This window comes from Lissotriton vulgaris, chromosome 10 (assembly GCF_964263255.1).
Source record: "Lissotriton vulgaris chromosome 10, aLisVul1.2, whole genome shotgun sequence".
Taxonomy (NCBI): domain Eukaryota; kingdom Metazoa; phylum Chordata; class Amphibia; order Caudata; family Salamandridae; genus Lissotriton; species Lissotriton vulgaris.
Window position 1 is genome coordinate 895,927,864 of NC_141698.1, and position 18,840 is coordinate 895,946,703.

At 46.3% G+C, this 18,840-nt stretch overlaps 1 protein-coding gene across 2 annotated transcripts in view; it reads right to left on the reverse strand.

Annotated features, from left to right (window-relative positions):
- The window catches only part of FAM133B (family with sequence similarity 133 member B), a 210,657-nt gene that overhangs the window by 138,038 nt on the left and 53,779 nt on the right, over positions 1-18,840 (reverse strand). For both annotated transcript variants that reach the window (XM_086941868.1, XM_086941869.1), the window contains exons 2-6: positions 16,938-17,035; positions 13,348-13,426; positions 11,189-11,263; positions 6,895-6,927; positions 734-802 (exon numbers count right to left, since the gene is read on the reverse strand). In XM_086941868.1, the coding sequence (XP_086797994.1) occupies positions 734-802; positions 6,895-6,927; positions 11,189-11,263; positions 13,348-13,426; positions 16,938-17,035 (354 nt within the window). The remainder of the gene's footprint in view (positions 1-733; positions 803-6,894; positions 6,928-11,188; positions 11,264-13,347; positions 13,427-16,937; positions 17,036-18,840) is intronic.

Below are 18,840 nucleotides of genomic sequence, written 5' to 3' on the forward strand. Positions count from 1 at the left end.
AGTGAAGCTACTAGTAGTGGCAGTATGAATAGTAGCACTGCTAGCATTAGTGGGGAAATTCGAACAAGTAGGACCAGTTGATGCATTAGTAACAATATGAGTAGTAGTGGTAGCGGTATCAGCTAAAAGCAGCACCAAAGGCAGTTAAAAGAGGACTACTTTAGTTTGAGAAAATGTCCTCATGTTTTATATATATTAAAATGCCAGTAATACTTTCCATGCTTTATTTAAAAAAGGAAAGGAGACAGGAAACAATGAAGCTGACCGTTCTTGGGCCTCCTAATATTATTTTATATGGAAACCGAGTACATGAACTTAAGTTGGTGAGTTTGACAACAGATTAATTGGAAGACTATATAAACTAATTAGCCCCCATGTTTTAAATTGAACATCTTCAGTTCCTGTATCTTTAGAAAATTGGAGATCTTCGGGGAAATTCTATGAATGATATGCTGCAGTGTGCTGTCACATGGGAAATATAATATTTTACCTTGTATTATATTAAACATGTAATGCCAGTCCAACCACAATCAAACTCTAAACCTCTCACAGACGCAAGACATGTATGTGAAAATGTGCGTGCTATAATATTTTTAGGAATGCAATGCAAAACAAAACAAATGAATGAGGCATTTACTTTAGCTTTCTCTTCAAATAGTAAAGTACAAGTGCTATAAAGACATTTCTGGCATACTCTACAAAGTAATAAAATAAGAGCAGTTTTATTCCTTACCTCACCATCAGTGTCATAAGAACTGCTGGAAGAATCAGAGCTTGATGAAGGAGAGGAAGATGGAGACAACTTGACCAAATACAATAAAAAGTAAAGATTGTGAGATGACGCATTTAGTAGTCCAAAATATACATTAAACTAAACAATTTAAAAGGCAAGTGCCAAATTAAGAAAAACCATTCTTCGCTAGCCGACATAGCAAAATTACTGCTGTCAGATAAGTACAGTCTTCCCAAAATATTCTGATATATGGTAAACTTTAAAGAGAATTGTGTTCTTTTGAGGAGTTACACATTGCAAAAAGCCTTGGTTGAGAGTGTTTACTGTAAAATCTATAAAACAATGTCTCCCCAAACAAATATTTCAAAATTCATTTAATTAGGCACCACTTCTAACTAACTGAATGGAGTTTTAATATGAATTCCTAGCTCAAATGGTTATGATAAACAGTAACAGAGATTGGCAGAAATCCTGCGTAGCCGGTGAGTGGGGTCCGGTGCTGGTGTGTGTGTGTGTATGTGTATGTGTGCGATTGCGGGGGGAGAGGGGTCTTTGTATGTGTGCGTGCGTGTGTGTAGGTGCGCTGGTGTGTGTGTGGGGGGTCTCTGTGCGTGCGTGTAGGTGCGCTAGTGTGTGTGTAGGTGCGGGGCGGGGGGGGGGGGGGTGTGCCTGTGTATGCGTGTGGCTGTGTATGCGTGTGGCTGTGATGTGCGCATGCGTGAGTGTGGGTGCGCGTGCACGCAGCTGAATCCAGCCGGAGAGAAGCGCGTGGCACTTTCTTGTCCTCATTCCCCCGAGTCAGCTAGCTATAGTTCTCCACCTGGACCGCATCCTTCGGATGCGTATTCCCAGGCTCGACCTTAAAACAGAATTCTGAATATAAGCACTAAACTCCGGAGTCACCAAAAATGTTTCCCTAGCACTATCTTGCAGAGACTCAAAAGTGCAGACATTATGCAGCCACATGGTTTGGAAATCTATGAAATTAAACATGCATCTTTTGAATTTCTTTGAAATATCTCAACTACCTAAAAAGCTCATTTCCACAGTCTGATGAATAAGTTACTTACCTTCGGTAACGCCTTATCTGGTAGAGATCTAGCCGCAGATCTTTATCTTAGAATTATTCCCAGGTGCAAGACTGGATCTGGAAGTTGTTCTATAACAGGACCTCTGCGTGTCGGTAAAGGGTGGCGTGCAACTTCGGACACCAGAGATGATGTTGTCAGAGTCCACATACAGAATTGACACTGTACAATAATACGTGCCCAAGAAGGATACATACGACCACAACAGCGGCCTATGGGCAGAAAGCGAGACAACGGCAAACTGGAAACCAGTCACAAGGCCCCATCTAAAGGGAGAGGGTGAGGCGGAAGTACATACCCCAGAAAACCAAGGGATAGGACAGAAACAGCACTACCACCAACAGAACAGTACAATTAGGCAGTCAAAAGCCAATTGGGGGTAAAAACACAGGGGAGAACCAACTTTGCTAGAATAGAGAAAATAAAAAGACCACAATGGAGGACTGGAAAAAGGAACCAAGGTGGATGGGGCCAACAGCTGGGAGGTCTATGCAGGCAACCAGGCCTCAGAGTAAAAGAAATTAGTATTGGAAGACCAAAGCCAGAAATGAAAGTCCAACCAAAGGGTCAGTGCAAAGAAGAAAAGGACAGATAGCGAAGCAGTGCCCACAGCCTAGGAAGCAGGAAGGCCAGAAGCAAAGGAAAGTCCTCTTATGCAAGGGACAACCCGTGCCCGGACAAAAAGCCAGGGAACAACATGGGTGAAGATCCTGACACCACCAAGATCATATTCACCATCCTATCATCACAAGGGAGATGAGTCCCCAATGGTGAGAACTGCAACCGCGCTCACAAGAAGTGAAGGAAATTCCCTGGAAAGAATCCTATGGGATCACAAACCACTGTACGATCGGCCCGAGGAGTGGAAGGTCAAGGAACCCATGTCCGAAAAGAACAGAAGAGGTACTTTGCCATATACCCCCAAAAAGGGCAGAAGGCCCACCTAAAGAACAACCAGGCCAGTAACGAACGAACATTGGGGTTGGACACGGAGGTGTCATAGAAACGGCTCCAATCAAAAAGGTGAAAGCAACCGCAGCTTCGTGCAAGGCAAAAGCAGGGGAAAACAGGCCACGCAGAGGCATTGAAGAGGGAGGGTGGCCAAGTTGGCGGGTCAGGCCAAGATACGGACATGGGATGACCACAAGGAAGTGTATAGCGAGAACTAGCACAAGAAGTACAAACTCCTGGAGAAAGAAGGAACACCACTCAGAGTGGACCCAAACCATCGCTGGCCAAGAACCAGGCCCCTTTCCTTGCATCTGCTCGGAAAAAAGGGCACCAAGAGAGTAGAAGGGAAGAACCCCCTGGCCAGTGCTGACAAACACTCAAACGGGGAAGGGGAGTAGGAAAGGCAGTGAAAAGTAGAAGTAAAGTGGCACAGCCCTATAACAGTCCACACCGAATAGAATACAGGAAACCATTCCCAGTCTGACACATTACGAGAGGGAAGAAGCTGGCATGGCAATCAGATATTAAGATTTCGCTCCACTCAGACAATCACGAAAATGGTGTAGACAGGAGTCAGCTTGAGAGCCAAACGGATATTGACAATCGAGAGGTATGTCTATCAAGGCAGACTGAACAGCCTCAGAAAAGCCAGAGGTACGTAACCAGGCACGCTGGCAAAGAGCAACCGAAAGAGCCATGGCCAGTCCAACAGAATCTGTGATACCCATGCCACAGCTAATCAGTAATGTAGCTGCCTAACGGCCATCCTGGTTCAGTTGAAAAAGAGTGTCCAGAGAGTCATCAAGAACGGAGAGGAGAAAGAGTACTGGATCTCAGAGTACATGAGACCAACAGTCCAAAACACAAGCCGTGCTAAGGGACCACAAGGCGCAGCTGTTAGCAGAAAAGACATATCAACCCAAAACATCCAGACCTCTAGACTCTCCCTCTTGAGGGACGCCACACAGGAAGCTGATGTGGGGGAGGCTGTAGCAGCCTGAATCACAAAACTGTGTGGAGTAGCAGGACAGGAAAGGCAGAGTGGGTGTCCAAGGGCAGGATGGTGCCTACGAGTTATAGACAGGTCCACTGTGATTTATGAGAAATATTAGCATTATGGAGTCATTTGATCAAGGGCCTCTTAGTAATATACGAATTACTGGTTGCACAAAACACCTTGCAATTTGCAAGCAGCATTTTTACAGCCCATAGCGAATTTTACAGTTTGTAAAATTATGATTCGAAGTGGGTCAAAATCTGACCCACCTTGTCAACAGTTATGATAATGAAGTAAGTTGCAGATTGCAATTCACTAAGACTGGTAACCATCAAAGGGATAGCAGCCAGCTAAGTTCGGTTGGCCAGCAAGTCTGTGATTGAGTTTAAATAAAGTAAACCTTTATTTAGTTAGTTTTAAATGCAGTCTGTTTTACTTAAAGGAATCAGGGCTGCGTTTTAAACAAAAACTGGGGGGTTGGGGGAGTTGTAATGTTTGAGAGCTACATTGGTCGCCTGGACCACCACCCACTTGCTAATAAACTTTTCTTTAAAATTCACAAAGGAACAGGGGGACCCCCCTTCCCTTTGATAAAAGGGTTACTAACCAAACGTGGTAATTTTTTTATGTTTTGAAACTGGATTATAGTTTCAAAATAATAATACATCTCAGAGATTCAGTATTTGGAAGCCATGCCTACAACACACTCGTTTTAAAAAATATATATATCTTTATTTGTATTTTCATATAAATATCATTGTTTACATAGGAGATAGTGTTACACACTAGGTTTCTACTGGCGCTTTCATTTATACATTCGTATATAGCAAAAATGTGGTCAGCTTGGGCTCAGTATGCCTGGTAGAGGGAAATCGGTGTTACAATGTTAAAGCACATTAATTACCTTATGTATTATAAAAACAACTGTTGTGGGTACATCTACATGTCTATATTTGGATCTTTTCATACCCCATTGCAGTTGTTTGTCCGCTTGCCCACCTGGCTTTTTCTTTTTCTCTCATACTTAATTGTCTCTGCCATTAGAACAGTTTGATGCAAATGCAACACATTAATTAACCAAACAGCAATAACAACATTCCGATACGTCTAGGTCATTTCAAACAAGTAGTGATAACTGCCTACTGAGTGTTATTTATGGACATATCTCCCATCCCCTCCTCACGGTGTTGGGGAGGATGAAATGCTGGGCCTGGCTCACCCTCTTACGCAGTACTCCTATCCGTTCCTACTCTGCACACTCCTACATTTGACGTAGCCTGAACCTGGGTTGCAGTGTGTTTAGGTGCCTGTGTATGAGTCCAACCTGTCTTCATTTTGTGAGGGATTGCTCTTGAGTTTCCTATCTGCTCATTTCAGCTTTGCAAGCATTACGCCCAAGTATTGCGCTATAGCATATTTACGCAGACCAGCTATTTCCTCCTTCTGTTAGGACGTGCTTTCTGCCAGTGAGTTTTTCCAGCTATTGGGGGCGGGAGGTTTCTGTTTCTCCACCTTTTAGTAATCAGTCTTTTGGCAACTAGGAGTCATAGGTCGCTAAACCTTGAGGTAACCCTGTGTTTCTTTGATCTGGGATAGAAGCCCAATATACAAGCCTCCCTTGATTGTAGCTGAGGTCTTTTGATGTATGTCGCGAGTGCCGTTGTTGTTTGCAGGGAAGGGCATGACCAAAGCATGTGTAAAAGTTCTGCGTTCACCTGCAGGCGACAAGGGCATGCAGAGTTAGTCAATTCGAAGTATTTGTCTGGGGATAGGTACGCTTTGTGTGTGATGTTTGTTTGTATGAGGTTAAAATTGGCATTTCTTAGTTTTTGCGTGGGATCAGCCAAGACCATTTCCTATTCAGGATCTGTCCATGGATTTCCCCTGTCTGTCTCCCACTTTGTGCTCAAGACACCCATGGGCTGTGTTGTATGAGATAGTAGTGCCTCTGTCAGCCAGTGTATTATGTGGGATCCGTTGCCCCGTACATGTAGATATTGTATGCATCTCCGGCTCGGTGTTTATGTCCCCCCAAACCAGTGAGAGCGATCTTGTAAAAGAATTGTACAGCAGGTACTGACCTGCCAGAAAATCATACTCCTCCAACAGTCTTTCAAAGGGTTATCGGAGTACCATTGACATATAGGTCACCCTCCGTAGGCAACTCGGCAGCAGGCCCGTGTGTTAGTGATCTATTAGGGGTTCCCATTTTTTGCTTCTTGGTGTTCCAAGGAGCGGCAGCAGTGGAGCATAGGGGAATGTATTCCTGGTAAGGTAAAGACTTCGCTTGTGGCAACGATGGGCAAGAGCTAGGCAGGTCTGTGAAAGACTAGGAGAACGGGCAATTGGGTGAAACAGATGATATATCTGAGATTGAGACCATGGTGGGAGCAATGTGGCTGTGTCATTTAAATTAAGTCCAGCAAGCCATTTTGTCACCCACTGCAATTGTGCATCCAGGTAGTATAACTCCATGTTATACAACACACCCTTACGTAATAGCAAAATGATATGGGGTCGCAATTCAATTTAAGGAGTTGATAAACCTTACAAACTCCTAAAACGGTATTGATACAATGAAATAAAACTCTTTTGTGGTCATAAACTTCAAATAGAAGTCTTTGCTTTCATAACTAGGTTTGTAAACCTGGCTCCATGTTCTAATTAAACATACAGAAACCCTTAAACTAGAAAGACACTTTAAACATGATTGAAATTTTATTTCAAGTTACAATAAAGCTAGAATTTCATTTTATGGACAGAAACTGGTCCTATCCAAGGCAAAGTAAACATTTACCTACTACGCCTGTCACAAAAATCTAATGAAAGAAAAAATATGAACAAAGAGCAGAATTTTCATATGATGTACAAGAATCTTCCTTAGGAATGCTGTAAACTGCACAATAAGAATAGGAAATGTATGTCTGCAACATCGGTTCAATAGTGTCTTTGAAAACTCTTTGTGTCTTACAGACAGCAGGTTTGTTTTATGTGCATGCAAATTATCACATTTGCAATATTTGGAAGTAATCCACGTTAGTCTCAACAAAACAGAATACAATGGTCAAAGAAACACTTATTTTGCATTGTTCATGTACCATAACCCAAAGGAAAACTGTCCTCACCCCAGCAGATTTCTTCTTTTCCTTTCTCTTTTTCTACAAAAAAAACAAAACAAAAAACAAATTATTATTATTTTTATTATTGGGACATTTGTAAGAGCGCTGCGTTACGCACACCGGCGTGTCCGCGCGCTGAGAGTGGGAGAGGCAGCGAGCAGGGAACACAAAAACTGAGCGGACAGTTATTTAGTATAAAGGAATGTTTTAAGTTTCGCTCGGAACCTAGCTTCCTCCGGTTCCAGGCGCAGGTCCGCTGGCAGTTTGTTCCAATTATTTGCCGCTAGGCATCTAAAGGACCTACCTCCCATGCGGGCTTTCTTGACTCTAGGGATCCTCAGGAGGCCGCCCCCTGCGGATCTAAGCGCACGTGTTGGTTGGTACACTTCGATCAATTTATTCAGAGGGTCGGGAGCCCTGCCATTCAAAATACGATGACAGGTGCAGAGAGCTTTGTATTCCACTCTTCTCCTCACAGGGAGCCAGTGTAACTGCTGGAGGGCCGCCTTAGAAGGCGCCCTTTTGGGCAGCCTGAGAATCAAACGTGCTGCCGCATTCTGCAGCACTTGCAGGCGTGCCATGCTTTTTTCTGGAGCCCCCAGGTACAGCAGGTTCCCGTAGTCCGACCTAGCTGTCACCAAAGCATGAACCAGGGTTTGACGGGCATCAATCGGGAGTAAGTCAAGGACCTTTCTCAATTTCTTCAAAATCCCAAAACAGACTCCCACCACCCGGTTGATCTGGGGGCCAAAAGTAAGACCCGCATCAAACCACACCCCCAGATTGCGTGCCTCTTGGCAGGGGGTTGGGGTTGGTCCAAGACAAGATGGCCACCATGCCGACGACCAAGCAGACTGGGCTCTCCCCACCACCAGCACCTCTGTCTTCCTGCCATTAAGCTTCAAACAGTTGTTAGCCATCCACTCGGCAAGATCTTTCATGCACGACCGGAAGCCATCGGCAGCAAGACAGGGCGCGTGCGATAGGGAGATCACCAGCTGCGTATCGTCGGCATACGAGACCAATTGAAGACCATGACTCTCCACAATCGAGGCAACAGGCGCAACATACATATTGAAAAGGGTTGGGCTCAATGACGAGCCCTGCGGCACGCCTTGGCCCAGGGGCACCCCCTTTGAATAGCAGTCTCCTTGCCTGACTCGAAAGCTTCTCCCCTTGAGGAAGTCCTGGATCCCTCTCAGCACGGTGCCAGAGATGCCACCTCTGTTCAGACACTGTAGCAAGATGTTGTGAGCTACAGTGTCGAACGCCGCGCTGAGGTCCAGCAGGATCAAAGCCATAGTTTGGCCTGCATCCACACCCTCTCTCAGATGTTCCGTGGCCATAAGAAGGGCGGACTGGGTGGAATGGCGTGGCCTAAAGCCAAACTGCGTCGCGTGGAGCAGTCCCGTCTCTTCCACGTGCTTCATAATTTGGGTATTAACCACCTTTTCCGCCACTTTGGACAGAAAAGGCAGGAGTGAGATGGGTCTCAAATTCTCTAATACCTCGAAGCCTAAGTGTGGTTTCTTCCGGAGCGGGAGCACCACCGCCTGTTTCCACCCCTCCGGCAACTTTCCCGATCCGAAAGAGATGTCCAGGACGTGCCTCATATAAGGCTCCAGAACTTCCAGGCTGTCCGCCAAGCGTTTGGGTGACACCGGGTCCCACGGGGACCCTGATTTGACAGAGCGACACACCACTACTAGTTCCTCAAAAGGGGGGGTGCGGAAGTTTGTAAGATGCCCTGTCGTCTCTGTGTCTCCCAATACTACCTCGAAGTTAATCCCTGTTGGCGGATTAGGGAAAGTCGAGTAGATCTTCTCGACTTTGGCGGAGAAATATTCGGCAATACGGTCACATGACTCCGTTGAGCAACTCTCCGCCTCTGTAGATGAATTTACCGAGGTCAGAGACTTGTAGATGCCGAAAAGTTCTTTGGCCCGATTTTCCGCCCCCAGGATTTGACCTGCATAGTAGGCTGCCTTAGACTTTTTAATCAGTCTATGGTGAAGGCGCCTTTTTTCCAAAAACAGTTCCCTAGCCTGTTTGTCATAAGACACCCTCCAGACTTTTTCTGCCCGCCTACAGTCCGCCTTTGTTAGCCTCAGCTCACCACTGAACCATGGGGCTGATCGTTCTTTCCGAGCACATGTAGATGTGCGGCAGAGTGGGGCTGTCTGGTCAAGCGCTTCAGTAATGCGCTGATTTAGGTTAGAGACCGCTGTTTCTATGTCTTCGCCCCCAGGCTGACCATCCCTACTTAAGGCTTGATTAAAATCCTCCACCAAGAATTTAGCCCACTTCCTCCTAAGATAAATAGGGGGTGCCTGACTAGCTTTGTTGGTTTTTAAGATCTGTATGGAGAAAGCCACCAAAAAGTGGTCTGTCCAGGGAATAGGCTCTATACCGGACACCTCCACACCTCCCCAGTTAGCATAAACCGGGTCCACAAGGTGTCCCTGGCGGTGCGTGGGGTCCGATAACTTTAGTTCCAGCTGAAGGGCTAGCATATCCCGACAGAAGTCCCTAACCCCTGTGTCCTCTGGGCAATTTAAATGCAGGTTCAGGTCTCCTAATAGGAGGAATTTGTCCCTGCGTAGAGTAGCCTCCATGAGGCTTTCTAGCAGGCTCTCCCTGAACTTTGTGCAGGCCCCTGGCGGCCGATATACCAGACAGCCTTTAATCGTCGTGCCCCCGTTGATTTGAATCGTGAAGACTCCCGCCTCACTCTCCACGATCAGCGTGCGCTCTAAGCAACAACCCAGAGTTTTCCTAAAAATAATAGCAATCCCCCCTCCCACCCCCTCTGGCCTATCCTGCCTCACCCAAGAATAGTTCTCCGGCGTGGCCTCGATAATGTCAGAGTCGGAAAACTGGTCTAACCAGGTTTCCGTAAGAAACAGTAGGTCGAGCTTTTTATCTGTAATCAGCTCAAAAACGTCAAGTCTGTGTTTACGTAATGACCTTACATTAAGGAGACCACAGGAAAGTGCCTGCTCCGTGGTATCCCGCGGCAGGGTAGTAAAACGGAAACCGCAGTGAGGACAGACCCTTTCGTCACTTGTCATACCGTGCCTACATATGGAGGCAATGCGGGGACGGAAGCCAAGGAGTTGATCCTTAGCCCAGTAGATCTTACGGCCAGGGGTTATCGCCCTAGCCCGCAGTCGGCCGCGGACGGGCGCAGACGGGCTCGACTTTGGCGACACTTCGGCGCGCCTTCGACGCGCCCGCTGCGCTCGTCCGCTGCGCTGCCTTGTTAACATCCGCCTTATATGCCCCAGAGCGAGTGCCTCAGGATGACTAGACCGCTAACCGGTCTCCCCCGCTCACCAGAAGTGGCAGTCTCGACCTTCCACGCCCTCCGCGCAACGGTGCTAGTCACTGCGTCGGACCAGGGCGGGAAGGAGTGGAGAGAACAGCCCCGGCGTCCGCTATGGCAGGTAAGCCTACAATTGACCCCAAAATTAAAAGTTTTCCAAATGCAGTATTAAAAGCGCTAACGCGCAGTTAAAAAGCCTCAGCGCCGAGCACAGTGGCTGTAGACACTGCCACTGCCTACTCACCACCACGCGAACCGGCTCCTCCAGTGCCTTATATGCCCCAGAGCGAGTGCCTCAGGATGACTAGACCGCTAACCGGTCTCCCCCGCTCACCGGAAGTGGCAGTCTCGACCTTCCACGCCCTCCGCGCAACGGTGCTAGTCACCGCGTCGGACCAGGGTGGGAAGGAGTGGAGAGAACAGCCCCGGCGTCCGCTATGGCAGGTAAGCCTACAATTGACCCCAAAATTAAAAGTTTTCCAAATGCAGTATTAAAAGCGCTAACGCGCAGTTAAAAAGCCTCAGCGCCGAGCACAGTGGCTGTAGACACTGCCACTGCCTACTCACCACCACGCGAACCGGCTCCTCTAGTGCCTTATATGCCCCAGAGCGAGTGCCTCAGGATGACTAGACCGCTAACAGGTCTCCCCCGCTCACCGGAAGTGGCAGTCTCGACCTTCCACGCCCTCCGCGCAACGGTGCTAGTCACCGCGTCGGACCAGGGCGGGAAGGAGTGGAGAGAACAGCCCCGGCGTCCGCTATGGCTGGTAAGCCTACAATTGACCCCAAAATTAAAAGTTTTCCAAATGCAGTATTAAAAGCGCTAACGCGCAGTTAAAAAGCCTCAGCGCCGAGCACAGTGGCTGTAGACACTGCCACTGCCTACTCACCACCGAAACATTATTGGTATCACCATCATTGGAAGGGACATTCTAGTAGTACAATGATTCATATGTTTAAACATTGATTTCATACCTCCTTCTTTCTGGAAGAGTCCTCAGTTCCACCCAGAACTTTTTCTCTATGTTTTTCCAGCTCTTTCTTCCAGTTCTACAAGAGAATGACAAGTTCAACAACCATCACAAAAGACGACGACAAGACATTTGGTCACTCTCAACTGGTACACAAAAAATGAACAAAACTGCTTCTAGGAAAACTGTTGAAATGTCACATACCTGATTATTAGTTAAAACAATTATTATTATTATTATTATTATTATTATTACTATTATTAATAGGCATAATATACAAAGCATTCATTAATTCATGTATATCTACTGTTATCAACAAAGTGTTAATTTTGAGGCAAGGTCATAAAACAGGACATTACAAAAATCTAAAACATAATTGCTATACACTTTAAAACACATGAATTCATAGCAAATTAAGTAAATAATGCAAAAGCTAAACATAAATTAAGTGCAAAATCAGAGCTGTAATCAATATTACTACCATATGAATAACAGTATAAATATCTCAGCACGTGTAATAATTAAAGATCCTGCCGTACTCTTTCTTTACTAAGGCACAGATGTGTGAAAACTCTACTCAGACAGAATATAGCAAGTTCTGAGGAGGCCGTCAGAATGATCGGTAATGCCTGCATGTGTGACCGGAGGCTCAGACTACTACACAGAGGTTGAATTAATCTTCTGCGAGTATTGGTCAGATTTTATTAGTGCGGGCTATATTTAGCTCCTACTGTCTTCTGTGCTGGGGAGCAGGCAAAGAACAGGTGTTCTTCTCAATCAGAAAGTGAAGGAGAAATAAAGGTGCCTTTAAATCTTGTGCTTATCTTGCCGCATTGTTCTGTGTTCAGAGACAGAAGTCTTAAAATTACTTTTCTTTCTCGGACTATAGAGTTCCAGGCTTTTGTAAAGTGAACTGTCTGACATGCTGTACAGAGCGTGAAACAAATGGCTGTAAGGTACTTTTCTAACATATTTAAATAGCTAATAAGTGAACTGTGCAAACATTTCAAAATACATTTCAGTAGTTATGAAAGCCCCTTTTTGTAATTGTGAGCAGAAAAAAAGTATTTTATAAGGATGAAAACAAATCAGTACACTTTACTTGGTGATATGTAAATGATAAATATGTTTGCCAATTTCACACATTATTGTTTATGTACTACATAGTAAATGCATGTTAGTGGGAAAGTTTTGGGGATTTCAATGGAATATTTACTGTCTGTAAATGATAGCATGCTACCACATCATGCTTTAGTAATCTATTTATTAAAATTGAGTTTTTAAACAAGAACTAAGAAACACTTGTGCCCCTTCCATAACAGCAATGCTTTTAATGAACTAAGAGGCAAGTCAGGGATCAATTGTACTGTATATGTGGTATAGATTCGTATACATGGAGCAAACGTTTAGTCTATTTAATCAAACAAAACAGGTTTTTTTGTACAGCAGAAATACTGAACTCACATATCTGAATATGCTCTGTAAAATAAAATATTTGCCTAGTATGACACAATTTGAGATCAGTTTATAGGTTAAGTACATTACAGTTAGGCGGAGCAGATAATTCGAGTTACTACACCTGCAGGTCTGGTAAAAAGTTTTTCATTTTTGCGAGCAAGGACTGGCTACGCAGATGGTATCCATCTGCCTTCAAAGAGGGAACAGAGATCTCCCTGCAGGAGGATGTAGTGAGTGACTGTACCCAACTGCAGTGGGATGCCTTCTCTCTGAAGAGGGATGCCCTCAAGGGGTACATCAATTGTGCAACATTTTTGCAATACACAGTTAGTGCGCCTTCTGATTGCCTCTTTACCTCTGCACCAGCGTATAAAAAATTGCACAGGCACTGTATTTGTCCCATACAAATAAGGGAACATGTGCAAAAGTGCTATCTGAAGGAAGAGGATTAAACTCTTAAAGCATTCACAGAGGGAATGGAGGACAGCAGGCAGAAAGTTTCTAACTGCATTGTTGCCAGGGTGCTATGTTTTGTTCTTTAAGTGCTGTGCAGAGAACTAGCAAGAAAGAGGTATGCATAATGCTAGCCTAATTGTCTTTAATCAAATCTAGACGCTCTTGCCATTAAGCCTTGGAGAATCATCATTCACCAGCACCAAGAGAAGGGGGTTGATATTTAAGTGATTTTTGCCCCCAGTGACAAACCTCATTCATCTTTTCTTCAAACTCTGCTAAAGCTCGAGATCCTTTCTTCTTCTTCTCCAATTGTTCTTTCACTTCTTCCCTTAAGCAACCCAAAACAAACAAAAAATACATGAATTAATTTTAAAGCAAAAATGTCTCATTTTGAGCAGCACATATATAATGTATCCAATATAATCCAGCCTATGGTGTTCTATTAATCTCGTTGTAATCATGAGATACTGTTTGTGCAAGGGACGAGGAGTACTTCGATGGGGACCACCTTGCTTACTGAGCATCACAAACATGTCACAGCTTCCAATTAAAATATATGGGGTTGCTTGTTTCACGGACTAGAAAGCAAGTCATCTTCCAGTGGAGGCCAGAATATTCATGTGAAGGTCAGACTTATTTGTGCAAGGCTGACCTCTCTCAGAGTTAGACAGCAAAGTTAACAATGGAAGGCTGCTGGATTTTAGTCTCCAAATTACAGTCATTCGGATTGGCAGCTAATGTAAAAAACAAAAAAAAACAAATTGATTTTGTTCACCCAGCACACTTTTATAGAACTTTTAAAGAGCCGGCTGAGTTGAGGGCATCAGGAGATAAAGACCACCCTTGTGCCACAAAGTAGCACAGGCAGCATCAACATAAGTGTTTGCACAATTAATAAGCTAAGAAGCCTTAAATAAATACACACTGGCTGGGACAACAATAAAGCCCTCACCTCACTTTCCATGACTGTTAGTCACTGGCCTTCGTGCACTAACTGCAAAAAAGGGGTTACACTGATGGTATGTTGACTGAGATACAATATTTCAGTAAAAAGAGATAAGGAGACATAGGTAAGGTGGAGAGGGAAGAGTAGACAGAAGAGGGGGAAAATGAGTTAAAGAACAGGAGAGGGGAAAGAAGAGAAGATAGAAGGAGATGGCAGAGACTGAGAGGGGAGAGGAATAGAGGGGCAAATTATGCATTGAAGATAATAGGAGAGGGGAGAGAAAAACAACAGGGGAGAAAATTCAGAACAATAGACGCAGAGAAGAAGTGGTGTAATGGCAGAAGAAAGGACAGACAAACAAGCATTTACAATGCAACGGTCTCGCCTTTGAAAAAGTTAGAGCTATTGGCATTGTAAATGACAACATTTTTATTTATGTGTTGGTTTTGAAAACAGATAAATAAATGGCATTGTCATTTACAATGCCAATAGCTTGATCTCTCGCAAATGCCACACACAAACATACAGACCCACACAGAGTCCCATACACATACATACCTACACACATCAAATTCCTACATCGCGCACATAATTACAAAGCACACATAACAGTAATTGGAGCCGATCACACACGAGTTTATGGTGTAAACAAGCTCAACTTTTTTGCCAGTTATCTTTGAAGAGTAGCGATGCCCTTAAAAAGATGTTGCACTTTCGTGCCCTGTTTAAATGTCTACCGCGTGGAACCTGAGCTCAGTGAAATAGATTGTTGGGAAAGGAGCATAAATAAACTTGAATGGAGAGATTCCCGTTAGCCTGGCGTGGACTGAGGCTGAGAAGGTGAACTGGGCATCAAAAGGGCGCAGTGCTTTCAAACGTCTTGGGCAGGCATCCGCTGTGTTAGTTTTGTAGTCCGCCCCCGCTGGCCGAAGAGGAAGTGGCAGCACGCTCTAGTGTATGCTCCAAGGAGCCTTGTTGTTCACTCATTCATATAGTGGGGAAGGGATGAATACAAAATGAAACAAGCGCCGTCCCTTCCTTTGATGCTGCCCAACCTACCCACGGTCCCTGCTTTCTCTATCCTTAAGTGAAAGCACTTGGTCCCTGCGCTAATAAGTAATTGAACATACAGGGAGGAGTGCAAAGTAGTACCACTGTCCGGGAACAGAAGTACGGATCCGCATGAGGTCTCAGGCAGATGAGGGTGGGTGGCATAAACGCCGCCATGGGGCAAAGGTCCGATGTCGGGGGAGGAGGGCTCTAATGCGAGCCTCTCTCTGAGCGGGGGCGTTGCGGTTAAGTTGGGAAGGTGGGGTGAGGGGAGTAGAAGGCAACCCCCCCGGCTATGTACTTGTTTAAGAACAGAACCCACGTTATCGCCTTCGCCCACCCACTGCGTCAATACCTGCAACTACGGCCTGCGAGCCCTACTTCCCTCCCCATGTTCTATCTTTGCCCCGAGACCCGCCAGCGAGGCTCCCTGGTCACGGCAGCGGGCTACGTGCACACCCATGGGCCCCCAGCCACGACCCCTGGACACCTGACTTATGCCCCCAACATCCCATGCTCCGAAGGCCCCGCGGCACTCACCTGAGAGCATGTCGATGGCCTTCATCGCCCAAGTGTCGTCGGGGCAGTCCACGAAGGCGTAGCCCGCCTTAAGCAGAAACTGCCAGGTGACCGGGATTTTGGACTCCTTAAAGAGGCTCTCCAGGTCCTGAGCGCTCACCGCCACGCTCAGGCTCCCGACGTACAGCTTGTTCATCTTTTTCTGTGTGCAAACGGCCGCCAAGCACGTTACACAGCCAACTGGGCATGCTGCCTGCACACGCCAGTCAGCCCTCTGATTGGTTAATAAGGAACACCAATCAGAGAGCTGACTTGAGCGTGCAGGCAGCCTGATGAGGGGCTGCCCTCTCCCGATGACGTCAGGGAGAGAAAGAACAGCCAAAACACACCCCTCTATCCCAAAAAGACAGGGCTTGAACGGAGTGACGCCCCTCTCCTCCAATGGCTGGCCTCCGTTTAGGAAGCCAGCCAATGGAGAAGAGGGGCGGATTCAAGCCCCACTCCAGGAAAACATTAAATCTCGTCTGCGCGACACTGCTGCGCAGTGTACGCTAGGCCGAGACCTAAAAAGTAGGACGAGAAAAGAAGCAATGCCATGGGGAGAGTAAATGAGAGTAAGAAAAATAGGAGATCGAGAATGAGTGCCCACAGAAGGAGGGCAAACAGGAGAGAGAGAGCAGCGAAAATAAAGGGAAAGAAGAAGGGAAAAGGTGAGATAATGTCAGCGGGAAGAGACGTGGAGAGAGGACGGAATGGAGGAGAGTAGACAGGAAGAGAAATACAGTAGAGTTGTGGAAATCAAGCTAGTACACCTGAGCTCTTAAGTAAGTGCCAAAAAATTAGTTAACTGAAAGGTAATGACTATAGGTCACGCCATTACGACCTACAGACTTTGTCAATGGTTTTTAGCCAGGCTAAAGAAATAAAAGGCACTATGACACTGGGGAGTAGTCATTTTGCAGCGACATGCACCACACATGCGCTTTTACAAAATTATGCATGTGCTTTTTTATTTATCAAGTTTGATAAGAGAATACAAAAATGTAAGTTTAACAAAACTTTCTTTTTAAAGCAAGAGAAGGTGGAGTAATACAGAGGGCACATCACTAAGGAAGCGGATGGGGAAGCATAAAAGGCGGCACAAGTGGTGGGAAACAATTAAAGGAGAGCGACCGTAAAGACAACCAATGGTAAACAATGTTTGAGCTCCAAAGCCCACTCTAAGCTGACAACAGCTCTTATTAGTAATGGCAGCTTGTAATGTCTGGTAGGTGAGACCTAAAAAAGACAAGTACACTAGCGCTACCAACATTTTTTTTCTTACCAAGTGGGCCTTGGTCTATTGAGGTAGTCCTGTATAGTAGGCCCGCCGGATGCCGATGGGCCTCGAGATCGGGCCATGGCTATGGGGTTCATATAAGCCTAAAAGAGAAAAAATGAAAGGTTGCACAAATATAGATAAATATATTTGTAGTCTCCCCATTAACAACAAAAAAACATAAAAAATCACAAATCTCTGTAACGTTACCTTACTTGCGTCCTTGATAACTGACCAGTTAAAATAGCATGATAGCAGTAACGTATAACACAAGAGTAATAATATAAGATCAGACAGCAGTTCTGACATGCAGAACAAGGTGAAAGGACACTGGAGAGGCTCAATAAAGTGAGCAATAAAACAATTTCGAAACAGATGCCTTTTTTTTCTAGATCAGCAGGCCTCGAATAGTTTTAGAATTTTGTAAGACCTCTGACCCCGGTCTGAGGCCAGCTCAGCTCACGCCCCAGACCCCTGGCCCAACTCAGGTGGGGTTCGAGACCACCCGGCGTCAAGTGCCCACCTTACTCGCATCTGGTAATTGCACTTGTCCCCTCTCCTGGTTAGCGCTGTTGTAGTGATTGTATTTTCTGTTCCCCACTTGGGTTTATGGTGTCAATTGTTTCCCACTTGTGTAACTGTGCCATTTGTTTGCCTCGCACTCTGCCCACGTATTGTTTTCTTATCCTCTGTGATTCCTCTGTAATTCGTACCCACCCGTGGCTGTTTTGGTCGTCCTGCCTACGTTGTCCCGCCATTGCCGCCCCAGCTCCCGCCTCCCAGCTGCACGTTCCCTCCCCTACTAAATGGCAGCTGCTTAAGGCAAGCCAGTCTGAGCCCTTCCGCTCTCAGGGCCAGAAACCCTGGTTCAGCCACCCCCACTGCTATGACTACGCCACCCTTCTTGCACTCAACCCTGGAACCCACAGACTGCCAACAAGCCTCACCGAATACGACCCACGGCCAGTTCTCCTGCCTCCACTGCCGCCGGACCTTCACCACCACCCTGGCTTCAGACACCAACAACTCCATACCAATGACACCCTAAGATACATCCTCCTCAACATGCGCTCCATAAACAAACATGCCATGGAAATCTGGAACCTACTCAACTCCCTCTCGCCTGACATCACCTGGACCAACGCCGCCTCCGACCCCAACATCAACACTGCCATCCAGGAGGGATACAAGATCCAGATGAAGGACCGCCCCAACTGCCAGGGAGGAGGCCTCGACATCTCCCACAAGAGCACACTCCGCCTCACCACCTCCAGCAAAACCTTACCCTCTGCCGAACACCTTAATTTCCAGATCCGGTCCAGCACCTGCACCACACTCCGAGGAACTCTCATCTACAGACCCTCAGACATCCTTCGCGACCACCGACTTCATCGCACCCCACGTCATCGCATCCCAAGAACTACATACTCATTGGAGACCTTAACTTCCACCTCGACAACCCCAGCGACCCCAATGACACCATCCTCCGTAACAACCTTGCCAACATCGGACTCAACCAACTTGTCACCATACCAACACACAGAGCAGGACACACCCTCAATCCCATTTTCGCAGCAGGTAACAGTGTTCACTTCAGCCACACAAAGCAACCTCCATAGACCGACCACCACTGCGTTCCCTTCACCGTCGACAAACCCAAGGCACCTAACCCAGCCCCCCGCCCACCAGGACGGAACAGGAGCAAGGTCACCGACTAGCAACTGAATGCCACCCAGGAAACCCACATCTGGGCACCCGACGCAAACACGGCTGCCAGAGAGCTCCACACTTTGATCTCCAACTGCGCAGACGAGCTCTCCACGCTACGCAAGCCCGGCAAACAGCGCCCCAGGAAAGCCGCCTGGTTCACCACCAATCTCCAAGAAGCCAGACGGAACTGCAGATGCCT